The sequence below is a fragment of the Chrysemys picta genome, chromosome 3 (genome assembly GCF_011386835.1).
Source record: "Chrysemys picta bellii isolate R12L10 chromosome 3, ASM1138683v2, whole genome shotgun sequence".
NCBI classification, from domain to species: Eukaryota; Metazoa; Chordata; order Testudines; family Emydidae; genus Chrysemys; species Chrysemys picta.
This window is the reverse complement of record NC_088793.1, coordinates 116,953,278-116,971,802: the sequence shown is the minus strand read 5'-3', so window position 1 is coordinate 116,971,802 and position 18,525 is coordinate 116,953,278. Positions and strand designations below refer to the sequence as shown.

At 43.3% G+C, this 18,525-nt stretch overlaps 1 protein-coding gene across 1 annotated transcript in view; it reads left to right on the top strand.

Annotated features, from left to right (window-relative positions):
- Positions 1 to 302: 302 nt before the first annotated feature.
- The window catches only part of IPCEF1 (interaction protein for cytohesin exchange factors 1), a 106,052-nt gene continuing 87,829 nt past the window's right edge, over positions 303 to 18,525 (top strand). Inside the window, exons 1-3 of the mRNA XM_042846410.2 lie at positions 303 to 382; positions 2,198 to 2,276; positions 7,465 to 7,574. Coding sequence (XP_042702344.2) covers positions 303 to 382; positions 2,198 to 2,276; positions 7,465 to 7,574 — 269 coding nt within the window. The remainder of the gene's footprint in view (positions 383 to 2,197; positions 2,277 to 7,464; positions 7,575 to 18,525) is intronic.

The following is an 18,525-nucleotide window of genomic DNA, read 5'->3' as shown; positions in this document are numbered from 1 at the left end:
CAGGGCAATTGCCCAGGGCCCCATGCCACAGGGAGCCCTATGAAGCTAAGCTGCTCAGGCTTTAGTGTCAGCCTCAGGTGGTGGGGCTCAGGCTTCAGCCCCAGGCAGAGGTGCTTCGGCTTTCTGCTATGGGCCCCAGTAAGACTGATGCTGGCCCTGCTTGATAGAGCTACCGAAACCTGCTCACGGCCCCCCAGGGGGCCCCAGATCCCTGGTTGAAAACCACTGTTCTAGTACACATAGACTCTCAGCACAAGTAGATGCATGTGTGCTGGAGCTAGCGCATTAAAAATAATGGGGCCATGGTGGTAATGGCAATGGCTCGGTCTAGCCGCCCAAGTACAAGGATACCCAAACGTTCCCCCACCGCCTATATACTCAGGTGGGTAGCTAGAGCTGCCAACTATGCAGCTGTGGCCACATTGCTATGTTTATGTGGTAGCTCCAGTAGAGCTAGTGTATGTCTGTCTACCTGTGTCGGGAGGCACACTCCCAGCTGCTATACAGACATAGGATTGCTTGGATGGTTGGGTGTTGGTCTGAGACACCTGCTGCTGCACAGGAAGGGTGTCAAGCTATGGGCTTGATGCAGGAATTGCTGGGTGAAATTGTATGGCCTGCGTTATGTGGACCAGAATAGCTGATCATAGTAATCCCTTCTGGCTTTAAGATGTTTAAGTCTATGAAGTGGGACAATGAAGACCATTATGAAAGAAAACAAAGCCACTGGCTGTTTGAGGAACAGAGGCACCACTGCAACACGCTCCTCAGGTGGCATCGTAATGGCCCCTTACACCCAATGAGGATAGGACCTGTACTACCCCGTGGCCAAAAATCCCACCTACTCAACCAATGCAAATGAACATTTCCCACAATCCAGTGGCAGCACTATCAATTAAAGCACCAGCACGTACCATGATTTTAATCTTTCTCAGAGATGTTAAACTATTTGCAATGATGAACAATACATTCAAAGTGTCACTTTCCCCTACCCCAGCTCTAAGGAGATTGCCAGTACTGGTGCAGATTCCCACCAGGCACTTGGGCTGCAATGTGTTCCTCTAGAATTGGTTCTCAAACTTTGTTTTCCGCAGACCACTTGAAAATTGATGAGGGTCTTGGCGGGCCAATTAATGATATTTCCAGATGTTGTTTGTACCGTTAGCTAACTATTATAAAGTGCTTTGGAGAAAAGCGCAATATAAAAAAACCCTTAATAATAATTAACATTTTTTTGTTCTACAAATAAAAGCACACAACTCATATTTTAATATCAGTAGTCTTACCTTTCTAATGTGATGGATGTGCCCTCTCCCCCTCACCGTGGCAGCCCCCGAGCTGGAGCTGGGAAGGAGGGGGGTCTCTCCCACCACAGCAGCCACAGAGCTGAGGCTGGGAAGGAGGGCCCTGGCTCCCCTGCAACCACAGCCCTGGAGCTGGGGAAAGTCACCTCTTTCTCTGGCCGTTGCATCCCTGCACATCCCAAATTCCCCCCACCCTCTTCTCACCCCACTGCCTCTTCCCACCTATCCCATATCTCCCCCAAGGCCACCACCTCACCTTACATGTGTGTCTTCTTCAGGGTCCAGGCACCTAATGCGCGGCTCCACTAATTAGGTGGGTGGCCTTTCATTCTCTTGTGTGTGACTGCCCTTAGAGAGAACTATCCGCAGACCACCTGAATGGAGCTTGCAGACCAGAGTTTGAGAATCACTGCTCTAGACAGCTTTAGCAACGGTTTATCTTTATTCACTGACCAACTGACACGATTTCTATAAGAAGGACTTAGATTTCTGTAAACAGAGCATTCAGCCCTCCGGCAGAGTTTATATTTTGTATCTTTGTCCTGAGAAACAATACTGGGAGTGAGCAGTTAGTCTGGCACTGAGTGCTTTCCCAGAATGCACTAGGCCTGATTCTTCTTTCACACTGCTTTTACACCAACTCCATTGGGTTTAATGGAGTTGCTCCTGATTTACACTGGCACGAATGAGAGGAGAATAGAGTGCAGTGAATTAAATTGAAGGTTTCAACAAAAAGGCACTGCAACTAGAGAAGTAAAACAGGCACTTCCTCGTGTTTACTGAGAGCTTACTGTGTGCGAGTTTGTATTAGTTAGCAGTTCCCCACTGCCCAGAAATCTTCAGACTTAATGCTGTTCTAATAGGCTATAATATTAACACTTTCTGACTTCAAGCATCACAAGCTTTCAAAATGCTGCTACGGAGAGGGAGAGAGAGCGTTCAAAACAGCGCTGCTTCTCAGCTTACTGCCTGGTAAGTACAAGTCTTCGCTGTCTTCTGACAGAGAAACAGCCTGGTGTGTTTGCTTTTGTTTTTTTTCCTAAAATCAACACATGTCACGGTCAGGTAGCTTTAAAATTGGTGAGCCCTCAACTAGATCTTCTTTTATACATTTTTATTTTATTATGCATGCTTTAAAATAGATTTCTATTAAATAAGTCCACTACCCTATGTATACACTACAATGAGGGAATAACTCAGGGAAAAGGTTATTAAAAACATTGAACAGCAAGAACTGTAGCTGTTGTCAGCCACTGATCTGAATGTGCTACTCTCCGGATAGTTAAACATGCCCTTCCTCTGTTTCTCAAATAGAGATTGTGTTGATGTGTACTACTTGGACTATTAACTATGAACTTGATTCAGAAAAGCACAATGTACCATTTGTGCATTTTCTGCAAAGTTCGTGTGGAAAAACTGCATAAGCAGAGTAGTCTGAATAAGGCACGCTCTATTGGACTGCTATTTTCTTCTGCATGCAGCTGGAGATGCTTCCCCTCCTTTAGTTACCCAGGAGAGAATCAAAAGAGGGCAGAGAGTCAAAGGAAAAAGTGCCACGCTACTGCTTCAAATACAGACTAGCTAGAATCAGTGGGGGTTCTCTCTGGTTCTGGTAAAGTAAAAAATATGCAGTGGAGTGGAGATGTGTGTGGTACGGTTCTGAGCTGCCCCAAGGAAGCGTTCATTTATAGTTAAGAAGTATTTCTCAGCCTTGTTTTTGTTAAATGTGGGTATACTTCTAGCAGCCTTCCTTGACCTAGAGTCTCAGCTTCACTCAAGTTGTGCCTCTTTGAGCATAGGGCATGTTCTGCGCTGAGCTTGGGCCACTTTAGAGTAGCACAGAGGTTGCTCTAAAGCAGGGGTTCTCAAACTGGGGGTCACGAGGTTATTGGCTGGGGGGGTCACGAGCTGTCAGCTCTGCCAGGTATGGGGCTGACAGCCCCAGTTAAATTAAATTAAAATTTAATTTAATTTTAATTTAAAATCAAATTGAAATCCCCATTTTTAATGTATAAAGATGGGGGCGGGGGTGTCGCACTCAGAGGCTTGCTGTGTGAAAGGGATCACCCATACAAAAAATTTGAGAATCATTGCTCTAAAGTCAGCCAGAAGATAACGGCCCCTAAGAGGGTGTGGGGGTGTCATCCACTAGCCAGGAAGTGTGGGAGTGCGGCATGCCCCACCTCCAACATGCCCCTTATGTTAAGAGGTGCAGGGGAAGGGGATGACATAAAAACTGTCTGTGCTGGCTCTGTATCAAGTAGGAAGTACACCATGCTGAAGGAATCCCCACATAATCAGATATGGTTGCACGTTGTGCCACTCAAATGGTACAAGAGGTCAAACAGTGTGGATGACTAATATTCCAACTTTGAACTGATTGAAACAGGACAGCAGAATGGGAGCCCCCAGGAGCAGCAGCCTGCATTTCCGGCAGATTTACTATATTTCCACACACAGGTTTGCAGGACCAAAACCCACAGAAGGGGATGTGGGGAGGGTGAACAAATAACATTCTGGGTGAACTGATAAGTGAGGAGTTTCTGCTCCTCACTGAGTTATTCACACATGATGGGGATGAGTAGGCCCATCATCTGCACAATCTTTTAGTGAAGTTAATAAAGCACTTTGGGCTCCACATGGATGAAGGATGCGATAAAAATCTTCAGTTCACTATAGCTTATTAGATTTGCAATAAAGGAGGAAGCCTTGAGATAAAGCAAACTTGCGAGATGCATTGTCAGAGCACTAGTTTACTTTGAAAAACAACAGTCATCTGCAAACTACCCATTTTTGTAATTTGACAGCTTGTTAGACTAAAACCCTCATTTCCTATAGGCAGAAATATTGCTCCAGAAATGACTGTAGCTGAGGAAAGTGAATGGTGTTTTTTCTTAAGAGCTATTTAAGCTGTTTGCACAGAAACGGGAGGGTTTGGGATTAGATGGCTCCTCTAGTGAGGAAAGATTGACAGTGCCAAAACGTTGTGTTGCTTTGCTTAAAAAACACCTAATTCCCCCTCCCCCATATTTTTATTACACTGGCCTTTTAAATCTTCTCTTCATACACTATAGATACCAGGAAGGATCATCCTTCATACAGAAGTGATCAGGTAAGAGAACATTTCTTTTGCCCACCCCCATTTTGATTCTCATTCTTGTAAAAGGCGGAAAATAACTGAGAGCTTGAAGGCAGCTAGAATGTTAGCGTCACATTTCTCTAGATGCCTTGTCAGTTTTTACAGCTGTCATTTAAAATGAATTAAGATTCTATCCCTTTTGATTATTGAGGGGAAGAGAACTATCCCATTTGGTGTCCCAAGAGGAGAAAACATATGGCCCAAGATCCTGACAAGCTGTTGAGGAACCCTCAGTTCAGCTCAGGAGTGTGCATGCAAAGGTGGCTTTAAAAATCATCTTTGGGCTTCCTCGTCCTAGGTGGCCCAAAGGGAAGTGGGTTGTAGCGGTGCTGCTATGGGGGCTCTATGAAGGATGAATCCGTTCCTCAGTAACCAGAGTCACTAAACTTAGGGCAGCTTTATTCAGATGGAGCAGCACAGAGAAACCCAAGTACACTGGCAAAGCAGGCCTTCACTCAAAAGTAATACAAGAGCAGCAAGCGGAAGAACCTTTTTATCAGGTGGCAAAAACACCCCACAGGCATCAGAGGCCTGGAACTTTTTTTCACTTTAGCAAAACAGGTGTGTTTCAAGGTTCTTTGCAGCAGGAGTGGGTTGAGACACGCCTGGAACCTAGGCTCTATCATATTTGCACTCTACTAATTAGTAGACTAGGCCAGCCTCCCTTTGAGAATCAGTGAAATTACTGAGCAGTGTCCTCCGCTCCTACGCTCTTTCCACAAAGTAACATGTACGCCTCTTCAGGCCTGTCACCATCACTCACTAGGCAGATTGTAAGCCTAGGGCAATGCACTGATAAAGGGGCTACTTCGTTTGAGAGGCAATAGTTAGGTGGCTCTGTGCGTTAATGCACATTCACCTATGAGAACAATTTCTTTTAAAATGAAGATAGGTTTTTGGTTAGCTTTTCAAATAGGGCATTTTAAGTGCAATTAGCTTGGAAAGTGCTTTGATGATGAAAAAGCTATGTTCATGCCAAGTACTGGTTACGCAAGCAAAGAAGTGGAAGATTCATTACAGCAATTTAAAACTGACGTGTACAGGAGGAAGGAGGTCATATTAAACGTATTTAATTTGTTCTTTGTCACAGCGGCTTGTGATTGGGGGCTTGTATTTTAAACTTTGTAAGTACACACAAAACCAAGATGCAATGCAAACAACGTTTTTAAAGGGATTTAAAAATCAAGGCCCAAATTCTCAGTATCCGCTAGGTTCAGATGGAGGCAGGGAGCTGCAAGGCAGCTGGGTGGGGTTCCCTGATCTATGCAAGCTCCAGCATAGTTTAATACAATCCAGGGGTGTTCTACAGTACAATAGCAACTGTGGCTCTCAGCTCTTGCCAGGTAGAGATTATTGGAGCACCATAGTGCTATGACTACACTCCCTTACCCCTCTTCAGGTACTCTGCACTGGGGGCTATAGGGAAGCTGATGCTGTGTCAGTTCTGTGCCAGTAGAATCCTTAGCTGGGACAATCTGCAAACTTTCTGACCCAAAGCCGCACAGAGGCGCCAGACCAAAGAAGAGAATCTGGCCCCATACACCTTGTGCAAAATGCTGTCAAAGCATAATGGTAGCATTTTCCATCCACTTTACATAAGCATAGAAGACACCTCATTACACCAGTGTACAACTGGGGCAAAGAGTAGAGAGTTAGTACCCCAGTTTCTCCCTTTCTTGAGCACAGCCCCATCCTGTGACCAATGAAGTCTATGGCTATGCTGCCAGTGACTTCATTAGGGAAGCAGGATCAGGTACTTCCATCTAGAGAACAGATAACAGAACTTTACAGATGAATTGTTTGTAATTATAACTGATACATGCAAGCTCAGCAAGGCTAGAGGCACAATTACCTGAGTAGTTACAGTAGAAGTGTGACTGAATACACATTTGAACAGACTACCATACCCCCAGCACTGTCCAAGAATGTATGCACCAAAAAGCTTCTTTGCTATTTGATGTCAGGTGCCAGCTCTTGATAACACTAAAGCTTGCTTGAGTGCAGCCAGATGTCCACTTAGAGACCTGTAGCAGCAGTATCTTACTTGATCTGATGTCAGGCCCATCCAATGCCACAGTTTACCTCTTCCAGTCAAAGGGCCTATAACTGGGGCTTTTGAATTAGTTCACCATATTGGGGTCTAGTTTATTAATATAAACTATCAGCTTACCATAAAGCAGATCTCCCAGCCCTCATCCCCAGGCTCACTAGCTCTTATTAGGATTTTACCATACTTTATAGCCCAGGTTCAAACATTGCCTCTAGCCTGGTCAAACAGACCAGAGAAAACACTTCCTAGATGTTTCTCGTTTCCTTCAGAAGAGAATTAAATACTCCACTTCCACTTTTTCACCTTTATTACATCCCCTCCTTGCAGGCTTCTGCTTCTCCTTATATACTGTAGCTAAGTCACATGACTGTCAGCTGACCCTTTGACTCAATCCCATTACTGGGGAAGCAGGTTAAACCAGCCACAGCTCACCTTGTGACATACTTCAATTACTATTTTAAAATGTGTGAGGGAGGGTGCATCTCTTTTGTTTTGGAATATACAACAAATATAATAGTTTAGATGCTGATGATTATGCAATGTTCTGAAAGTGTTTGTTTTAATTTTTGGTCACGGCAGCCTAATAGTCTATACAAGGTTCAGTGCAAGATTTTCTCATCAATCACTATTTGGCATTCCTACGCAAAGGATTTGCTTCTCTATGGCAGCTGTCTGACTTTCAAAATGAGTCCAGTTGAATGCTGACCTTGCTAGAGTCTGCAGATTTACACTTTGTTTTGAGTTCTGCTTTGGAAATACTGTTGTGACTTCATGACCTTTCTGAAACTGGTATCCTGTGCCTTTTAAACACAGACTTTCACGTGAAGGAATTTACAACAGGTTTTCCTTTCAGTCCTTCACACTTAGATCCTGGCCTCATGCCAGAATTTAGAAACTAGATTTGTAATCACTTTATTTACAAGGTGGGTTTTTTTCTTTTCTTTTTGTTGGCTTAACCTGACAGATTGTAGACTACAAGGCGCCACTTGCACTTCTTAAAATATGCTTTATTTTGCCTCCTTTGGTTGTATAGATACATTTATCCTCTGGCTCAACCCCCCTCTCCGTGCACTTGGATAAGGTAAGGCATTCCGGCTTTATTGTAATGTTACAGAGACTTTTTCCTGGTGAAAAACTATCTGGGAGAACCCCAGTTCCCTTCCCTCTCTGCCTGAGGAGACTGGACCAGAGTTTAGGCAGGAGTGAGGCAGACATGTGCATGCAAACAGGCAGAAAGTTAAGTGCCTAGGGAACCTTTATAGCAGAAATGTAGGTGCCCAGTGAGTGTCGGCACCTACAGGGTTAGGCAGCAGCCAAACGAGGGTTGTGTGGATCACAGATATGCCTAACATTGGGACTTAGGAGCTTAAATCTGGGGTTTATTCACCAGAGCCGGCGCTAGTTATAAGCAGACTGAGCAATTGCGTAGGACCTCGAGTATCTCAAGGGAGCCCCCTGTTTGCTTTTTATAATTAGAACTTGCCCATTTTAGTTGTGTGTGTGTGTGTGTGGGGGGGGGGGAATATTCCTGTTTAGGGCCCCCAGTGGGCTAGCATTGGCTCTGCTGTACACTGAAGTCCTTTTATGGATCTGGCTCTCTGTATCCTAGTTCCCCATCTGTAAAATGGGGATTTCAATACTGCCCTACCTCATAGGGGTGTTGTGAGGATAAATACCATTAAGGATTCTAAGGTGCTCAGAGACTACACTAATGGGGCCATAGATAGATCTTAGCTGGATGAGTATTCCCATTTGAAATCAATGGGACTACTCAGCATGTGTGTAACTTATTGCAGGAGCAGGGCCTAAGGATTATTGAGAACAAAGACCCTTGGATCTTATAGTGAGGAGGCGACCTCAGTGCGTTTATGGCCCTGTCCATACACTAAAAACCACAGCCTAAGCAATCACATTTTAAAACGTTGTGGAGCTGAACTGTGACTGGATCAGGTTTAGACTCCATTTGTTTCACTATGTGTGGACAAAGCCAAACTGTTTTATAAACAGGTTTAAAAAAAATATGATTTAAGTTCAGCCACAGACAAGTTTAACAACCATTCTTAATCCCAGTTGTTTTGGCTGTGCATTCAGGACCTGTCAGAAGTGGCTTCTTAACAGATATGATCTTACTGACTATAAAGCAAGTACTGTACTTTCCCACCATAATTGCTGTAAAATTATCAAATTTCACTTGTTTCTTCAGGATTTTTTTTTCCAGGTTGGGTGTTTTTTGGATGTTGTGTGTATTATCTTACTTAAGTTTTGAATTTATAAAATACTGATAAAAATAACACATGATTGATCCCTAATGAAGGCCAGGAAGTGATTAATAATAAGAAAAGATTGTGAGGGAGAACAGGAAATCTAATCTTCAGTTTTTCTATATATAGAAAACACCTCAAGGACAAGCACGTAATGTTTTGTATAAATACATTTAAGATGTGTTTTGTAGGCACATATTTTCTACATATTGTCATGATCTGAAACATATGTAGACCCTGAAAAATTATGTGAAATATGCTGAGCTCTTGCCCATACACATAAGTAAATGTTATGCACAGTGTATGTGTGTAAATATTTAGCTAGCAGAATGGCCACATGAGAACTCCTTCAGAATGATCCTGGAGTCAGGAAGCCACAAATTATAGCTCTGAAATTTACCACGCTTGTGTCTCTACATAAATAAAACCAACTGGAACAACTGAAAAAAGTTCACAAATAGTGGCATTTCAGAACGTGGAAACTTTTTTTTTTTTTAAACTATTTTCTTGGCTCTGATCAGAAGGCATATGCAAGAACATAAACAGCGTCCTCAGTTCCGAGTTTGATTCCTGATAGATATGCAAACACACTCAGATTTCTAAATATTCCTGTTCATTTCATTATTATTTTGGCAGAGGCCAAAAGTGGGCTAGTTAGGTGGCTCCCTGGGGGCAGGCTTTGCTTCTAACCATTGCAAAGACATCAGTTGATGGTTATCTCACTTGTCCTTGCAAGCTCATCTTTGTAAGATCTTCGGGGCAGGATGACGTCTTCCTATGTGTTTGTCCAGCAACTAGCACAACGGGGCCCTGATCCTATCTGCAGGTTTTGGATAATAATGTAATATCAATGTTTGATGCTGAATTAGGAAACAGTATTAGGAGGCCTGACTTCTTGTTCCTTATTTTAGCTGGCACCAGTTCAACCAACCACTAGTGGTTACAATCCATACCTGGAAAGTCTCTGAGACAGCTATTGGTTATCAAAAGTGTGTATACAAACAATGATAGCTCAAAGTATTCCAACCAATGGCTTATCACAGTGGTTTTTTGCTTAGCTGTCTTAGTCTGCCCATCTGCTTGTAGCCTATTCAACAGTGGGGCTCTTATTGCCTCCATTCCTGTTATTGTCACACCTGAGTCTTTACATTAGCTTCAGCTGGGTTAGTGCAGGTCTAACAGCAGTAACTGCCAGGAACATCTGGATGCTTCAGAGATCTAGAATCTGGATCAGGCTGGAGAGAGGACAGCAGGTGAAATAAATTCCTTAAAGGGCCAGGGGAAGGAAGGAAAAAGGAGTGTTTTCTCCATGGCAGGCTTCAGGAGACAGATACTATATCATTTTGAAAGAAGGATTGGTATCATTCATGTTTTTTGTATTTCTTTCTCCCTCCCCTGGAGAAAAGGTTCTTTGAGCAGAGAAGATTAAATCAAAGGGGAACATCGCTGTGTTTTAAAAGTGGAAGAAAAGAGGCTGCTACCCACTTTCTCAGGAGTTCTGCACTCTAAGTTTTGTATTTCAAACAAACAAGCTGGTAGCAAGAAATCCTCCTTTTCTAACTTATGTTCCAGGAAACCCTTCCCCGCCCCACCTGACAATCTTAAAGAGCAAAATGGAGAGGGAAATCTATTGTATGGAGAGGTGAATACTCCTATCATATCTGGCAACATTTGAAAATGTTTTAAGTAGGGAATTAAAACAAACCCCCATGTTTTTACTGTACTGAGATTAACGGTCCTGGGAGATGCTTCTAGAGGGAAAGTGACAAAATACTAGATTGAATACTGGTGAAAAATAGGAAGAGTTGGCATCTCTCCCTTGTTACCTTTGGTATCTGGGAAGAGGGAAACATCGTGTCTTCAACTGGGCCAGGGAAATTGTTTTATTTCATTAATTTCAGACAAAGGGAAACTTGCTCGGTATTTAGGCCCTACTTCTGCAATTGGATTCACACAGGTGGATGCTTGCAGCCTGTGTTCAACAGGGCTCTGTGCGGATATCAGAATCAACCTGCATGGATCCCATTGCAGGGTTAGGGTCTACGTCCCTGGTGCTGAGGACAAGGACTGGCAGCGGGATCAGTGCTGTTGCATTCTGTTGTAATCAGACCTAGTTGGAAGTCTTTCTGTACAACTGCAGTTATAGTTTACAGTGCCTAGCCTTTATTAATCACACTTTGGCTGAGCAGTTTAATATGCTCTTGTATTTCTTTGAATTTGTCTAATTTCTATGGTGGACACTGCTATTGATGAGATGACTGTCACTGACTGGGTCTTCATGAAGAATGGCTATCTAGTATTTAAGATACTTATATGGTCCCTGTAACCATAGTGTCTGAGCGCCTCACAATCTTTAATGTATTTATTCTCACTACTGCTCTTACACCACTGAAGTCAATGGGAGTTTTGCCATTGACTTTAATGGGAATAGCACGAGGCTTCATGTTATTTGCTCAAGGTCACACAAGAATCCCATAGAAGAGCAGAGAATTAAACCTGGGTCTCCTAAGTCTTACATTAGTGCTCAAACAACTGTGCCATCCTTCCTTCCTCTCAAAGGTCCCTCAATTTAGTGTCTGCAGATTATTCATTAAACTCTGATGGTAGGCACCCATCAGTCACTTAGTCCCTGATCCTGCAATGACCTCTGGCTACCTAGTGACAGATGATGTGGAAAAAGCTGAAGTACTCAATGCTTTTTTTGCCTCGGTCTTCACAGACAAGGTCAGCTCCCAGACTGCTGCACTGGGCAGCACAGTATGGTGAGGCGGTGAGCAGCCCTCAGTGGTGAAAGAACAGGTTAAGGACTATTTAGAAAAGCTGGACATGCACAAGTCCATGGGGCCAGATGTGATGCATCTAAGGGTGCTGAGGGAGTTGGCTGATGTGGACATTATCTTTGAAAACCTGTGGCGATTGGGGGAGGTCCCAGATGATTGGAAAAAGGCAAATATAGTGCCCATCTTTAAAATAGGGAAGAAGGAAAATCCGGGGAACTAAAGACCAGCCAGCCTCACCTCAGTCTCCAGAAAAATCATGGAGCAGTTCCTCAAGGAATCCAATTTGAAGCAGTTGGAGGAGAGAAAGGTGATCAGGACTAGTCAACAGGGATTCACCAAGGGCAAGTCATGCCTGACCAACCTGATTGCCTTCTATGATGAGATAACTGGCTCTGTGAATATGGGGAAAGCAGTGGACGTGTTATTCCTTGACTTTAGCAAAGCTTTTGATATCATCTCCCACAGTATTCTTGCCAGCAAGTTAAAAAAGTATGGGCTGGATGAATGGTCTATAAGGTGGATAGAAAGCTGGCTAGATCATCGGGCTCAACGGGTAGTGATCAATGGCTCAATATTTAGTTGGCAGCTGATATCAAGCAGAGTGCCCCAGGGGTCGGTCCTGGGGCCAGTTTTGTTCAACATCTTCATTAATGATCTGGATGATGGGATGGATTGCACCCTCAGCACGTTCGTGGATGACACTAAGCTGGGTGAGAGGTAGATATGCTGGAGGGTAGGGACAGGTCCAGAGTGACCTAGACAAATTGGAGGATTGGGCCAAAAGAAATCTGATGAGGTTCAACAAGGACAAGTGCAGAGTCCTGTTCTTAGGACGGAAGAATTCCATGCACTGCTACAGGCTGGTGACTGACTGGCTAAGCGGCAGTTCTGCAGAAAAGGACCTGGGGATTACAGTGGACGAGAAGCTGGATATAAGTCAACAGTGTGCCCTTGTTGCCAAGAAGGCTAACGGCATATTGGGCTGCATTAGTAGGAGCATTGTCAGGAGATTGAGGAAAGTGATTATTCCCCGCTATTCAGCACTGCAGAGGCAACATTTGGAGTATTGCATCCAATTTTGCCCCCCCCCCCACTACAGAAAAGATGTGGACAAATTGGAGAGAGTCCAGCGGAGGACAACGAAAATGGTTATGGGGCTGGGGCATATGACTTATGAGGAGAGGCTGAGGGATCTGGGCTTATTTAGTCCTCAGAAAAGAAGAGCGAGACGGGATTTGGTAGCAGCCTTCAACTACCTGAATGGGGGTTCCAAAGAGGATGGAGCTCGGCTGTTCTCAATGGTGGCAGATGACAGAATAAGGAGCAATGGTCTCAAGTTGCAGTGGGGGGGGGGTCTAGGTTGGATATTAGGACAAACTATTTCACTAAGAGGGTGGTGAAACACTGGAATGGGTTACCTAGGGAGGTGGTGGAATATCCATCCTTAGAGGTTTTTAAGGGCTGGCTTGACAAAGCCCTGGCTGGGATGATTTATTTGAGATTGGTCCTGCTTTGAGCAGGGGATTGGACTAGATGACCTTCTGAGGTCTCTTCCAACTCTAATCTTCTATGATTCTGTGATCCTGCAATGACCTCTGGCTGGACAGACCCCTATGCCTGCAGAGGATTCAGTGCACGGTCAGAAGCCTAGTTTATTGAGAACATGTGAGGCTAAGAATGTATACGATATCAATGAGAAAGATGTAGGGTCGGATTTCGCTCTATCCAGAATTATTTTGATTTTCCAGCCACTGTTCTGCTCTGTCAGGGCAATTCCATAGCTTGTGTTTGTATTCTTCTCCCCACCCCACTTTTTTTTTTTTTTTTTTGGCAGTGACAACAATGATCAATGTGTCTAAATCTTTTGAAGTTCTACTGGAGCCAAGTCAGTGTAAGTGTTTGTCCTTAACAAATCATAGTTTTATACGCATCTCAAACAGCCTTGTACCCTGTTGTCATTTGTTTTTTGTTAGTTTTCAGCTTTATTTTTCTTAATAATATACAGTGCCTCTATTTTTTTCCCATTTTGGAGATGGACACACAAAAACCACCAAATTCTGTATGTATGTGTGTGTGAGAGATGATATTCACAAGTTACTGGAAAGTTATGTGCAAGAGATGCTTGAGATTTGTAATTTGCTATGTGTGTTACACATAGAGGGTGAATTCTATTTAAGTTCCTAGATTGTCCTTCTATAGTGGTGGAGTGTAGGTGTCTATAGAAATTGGAGCTTTGTATTGGGTTATAATTGTTCAAATGGCATTGAAGTAAGAACTGTATATAGTTTTGCCAGGATCTTAATAACCTTCTTGTGCCCTTTCTTTCAAAGTCTCTCTTTGACGTCCATTTCTTCTTCCAGGGTTGTTTGGCTGGGTTCACAGAAAGTTGTGCTCCCATATGTGTTGTAGGGCTATGTAAGGCCCTTAAGTGCTTAAGCTGAGTATTGTTCAGGGAATTTAGAGCCGGAGGTAACTAGCGCTCTCTGGAAAAATTTGTGTAGTGCTGATCATAACCTCTAAAATATAACACAGCTCAACACTGTTCTAACTTAACCAGCTTTCACCACGGTTTGGCCAGCTACAGTGGGTGGGATCATCATGTTTAAAAATCATTTTGTAGCCTCCTGTAGGGACTATTAGCCTCACTTGTTGCCCTGACACTGGCATTTTGAACTGAGATTTGGATAAAGGAGCACATGGTTGAAATTTAAATTCTTTGCAGCTTGAGCCCTGTTGGAGAAGAGTGGGTCCCCATGGTCTTTCTGGTTGTTCAAGTGGGTCACTGGAGCCTGTCACATCACAAAAAGACCTTCTTTTTAAAACACTGCTTTCTCCAGCCCTAACACACTGAGTAAAACAGAACTTATTCTGTGCCTGTTAGCAATCCTTCACAGTCCAGCAAGTAGTTAATAGTTAGACATTATGGCTGGAGGTGATAGGGTTGCAGAATGCTTTACATTTGTTATATGGGGTCAGGATCTAGAAAAATCTTGGGAGTTACTCCATTTCAATGCTTATGGGAGACAGCCCAAAGATTTGGAGTAGGAGGCCTGATGATTTAAATATAATACTATGCAATAGCTGCTTGGAGTGTGCATGCAATACATACAGACTGTATAATATCAGTTAATCAAGCCGTCTTGCATAGCAGCACTGGCATGTAACTGTTTCCATTTGTCTGTTTGTTTGGTGTGTGCAGCCGCTTCCCAGCACAACATTGCTAGTGACCTTTAAAACTCCAATGAATGCCGCAATGTAAAAATTAACCTGGAGTAGTGTTCTGAGGTGCTGCCACCTTGTGGAAATTCCGGGGCAAAACCATGACAGACAACTCCAGCTGCTCTCAAGGAGAGGCCAGGACTGTTTGTGAAACGTCAGCTTTTGTTGTGAATCTTAGTGCAGTTCAAGATCTTTATGAGTGACATGCAGTGTCATAGAATTTCTTTTCAAGGTGATGTGGACTCTTACTCACCCTGAGATGCTCTTTCTGAGGACTGACAAAGCCTTCAGGCTTGGGAAGCCTTATAAAGAGACACATCTTGGCTCAGAATTTTATTGAGTGGGGAAAATGTTATAGGCAAAACTATTGTTCTGGACATGAGGTAGCCCTGAGAAACAGATTTTGGGAGGGTGGGGGGAAAGGGTACATGCTACTGTCAGTCCCACATATCTCACCTTCACTAGACTTCAACAGATATAGATCTACTTATTCAACACTTGTTTCCTTTCCATTAGGAGTGTGTGAACCAACTCAGAAAAACATGGAAGCAATCTACCACAACTCTGTCCTCTAAAAAGTATGAGCTTTAGGTCTGCATCATCTTACAAATGCATCATCAGACAAATCCAAACTGCCTTCTGCATGTAGAGTATAGCGTTATAGGTGTGATCCATTCCAGTTGCATGGAGCTGGAAGCCACTGGATCTGCACAAATATGGACCCGCATGTCAGCTTTCTGCTCTAGTTTATTTAAGGCTGGTTCAAACACCCAGGAGGTATGTGGGCATTTCTGCATGACTGCTCTGCTCACGGTCTTGTTGCCCGGTCCTGCTGTGGGGCCAAAGGATTCAAAGGGCCTTGTGCTGTTCCTCCACACCCTGGGTCATGTCGGCTCAGATGATTACTGCGTCAGGAGCAAGATTGTAGGGACAGTCTGAGTTGGGAGGCAATTCTAATTGAAGGCTAGGGACTGAGGTGGGCATGGTTTAGTGTGAAACATCTGGTAAGGAGAGGGGGTCTCCTGGGGTCTATCTACTGGGGCAAGAGAGAATTTCCATCATACCGCCTTATTAGTTTTTAACTGTGAAATTCTGGAGCTGAATCCACAGTGTTTAATCCCAAATGGATAGGAACTGGGGCTAGAAAAGGCTTTAGCAGGCAGCATCAGGACAGGAAGTGCCCATGAAATGGTGAAATTTAAAAAAAAAATTGAGCCCTCCTAAGAGGGTTGGGTTTGGAAAGCAGGGAGGGGAGTGACTGGAGCTAGAAACTATCCAGTGCTGTGCTGAGCTCCTCTCTGGCTAAATGTCCAGGATTTACAGACCCTTCAGGGAAGGATGGAGATGTTGAGCCGGGGGGGTGGAACACATGCGGTGTGCAGCTGAGAAGCAGGACATCACGGAAGCAAATGCAGTAAAGCAGGAATGAGCAATACAAAACCAGCCCAGTTAGAGCCTTAATTGTCTCTTGCCTTTCCCCCAAAACCCTCAAAGTCTATTTCCTTTTACACTCTATTTCATTCTCTTAATTGCTTCACCATTTTGGGTAGTTAAACAAGGGACTGTTTTAATCATGGAAAACAGTGGTCAAAAGCTGCTGAAAACACACCCAAAGCACTGTGTCACGAGTGGGCGGGGGCTCAGCACTTGATTGCATTGAAGAAACAACTTCTTAGGAGTGTTGACTGGGTGCATGGGTTTGACCCCTGCTTGATTTGAGGGTGGGCGAGTCACCTGGAGGGAGCACCTTGTAAGGTGCGTGGATGAGGAAGGACTTTGAATCCGCTTGCTTTGGGCAGTTGGAATCATTGCAACTCTTAACAGAGGATCTTACAAGATAAACAGTCCTCTGTGAGTCACCAAGTTTCAATGTTTTGTAGGTATACTGAAAGCAGAGTTTCTAAAGGGTTTATACTTTTAGGGGTTCTCTCATTATTCTTACACTGCAGAAGGCTTAAGCAGTGAAAAGAAAATGTGCATCCCTTTTACTCAGCCCAGCAGTAGGAAAGTTCACAATATAAGCAGCAATGGTCACCATTTATAAACTGTAGATTGAGTCTTTGTGAAATGTATTCTGATTATTGGAAACTTGTTTTCATGTCGGTTCTTCTCATGTGCTGTCAGCCTCTCAAATTACCTCACTTTCATCAAGATGGCCACCTCCACCAATTGGGTCAGCAGTGCCAACTTCAAAGACCTTTTTATAAAAATAATACAATTCGCAGGTATTTTTAGACTGGTGGGCTGAGAAAAATGAGTGCAACTTTCCTACATTGCTGTTCATGGGTTTAATTTATATTCCTTCACATCAGTAAGAATGACATATACATGTTATTTGAAATTAAACCAGGATCTAAAAGGAAAGCAGATTTCTTCTTTTGAATCTAAGGTGTTCATGAGTTAAAAACACAATAGCTCACTTTGCTCTTATGTCATATTGATGAGATGATATTGAGTATGCAAATGATATTGCCTTATTTGAAGAGACTACAGCTAATGCTGGAGGAGCTGTGGGAAAACTGCAGAATCTATGGGACTTAAGGTCAACGGTGGTTAAACTAAAGCTATGCACATCTCCTATCAAAACAGAAATGAATGGCCTGCCAATGCTGAACGTAGATGGCAATGACATTGAATAGGTGTATAGTTTTTATCCCCCTAGAGTATTTGGTTGACAGCAGAAGGCTTTACAGCCAAAGAAGTTGCATGTTGGATTGGTCTTGCGTCAGTGGTATTTCAGTGTCCTCCAAGGTGTCTGTTTGGTTGATGGGATGTCTGTGTGACAGCTAAGATATGAGTGTTCAACACAGCAGAGATGATAACTGTCTTATATGGAGCAGAGACATGGTCATTAAAAGCAGAGAGGAAACTAAAAGCAATATTCAATGTGAAAAGTTATGGTGTGTTCCTAACATCCGCTGGTTTGATATTTTTTTGTCACAAATGAGGAGATATTTGGATGATCCCAGCAAGTTGGAGTCTTGCATCAGCTGAGAACAAGATAACTGCCATGGTGGGGTCATGTCCAACATGCAGAAGAAGGTATGCTTTTACAGAAGGTTCATAGAACTGAAGTTGAAGGAAGTAGTGCATAAGTGAACTTGGAAGATGCAATTTTGAAGGATTTAAGAAGCCTAACCCCTCCTGTATGGACTCTTGCCAAAGGACGAAGACTTGCAAGGGGCCATTCAAGACAAAAGTCCATTCTGCATGCCACTATGGCAGTATAATAGTCATGGGAATATGAAATTATTTTTTTAAATAAAAGGTGGTTAAGGATTATTCACATTTTACATATGGGGAAATGGAGCACCAAGATGTCATGTGACTTGCCAAGTTCATGGAGTGAGAACAACTATACTGGGAATTTCCAGTGCTTCTGCCATTAGTCTAGCATGAGTGCATCTTCATTACCGGTAGCAATGGTGAAGGTGCCAGTGTAGAAATGGCAGAGGTTTTTATTTTTATGCAGGATGTCATCTAACACTAGTACCTTAATTTTCTCATATGCAAAGTGGGAATAATACAGTACGGAACCATATTTTAATGTTGCTTTGAGATCTCCAGTTTTAACACACAAGTGGTAGGCAGCACACTAGTGAAAAAGTTTGCTCCTTCTCAGCTCTGTCACTCCTGCTGTTGCTACCACTAGTGGAGTTTGCACCAATGGTAAATCAATGGTGAGAAAAGTGCTACTGTAAACAAGTGAATCAATGGCAAAATAGAGAGAACCCAGATGTCTTGATTCTTGGTGCTTAGATACTATAGTAAG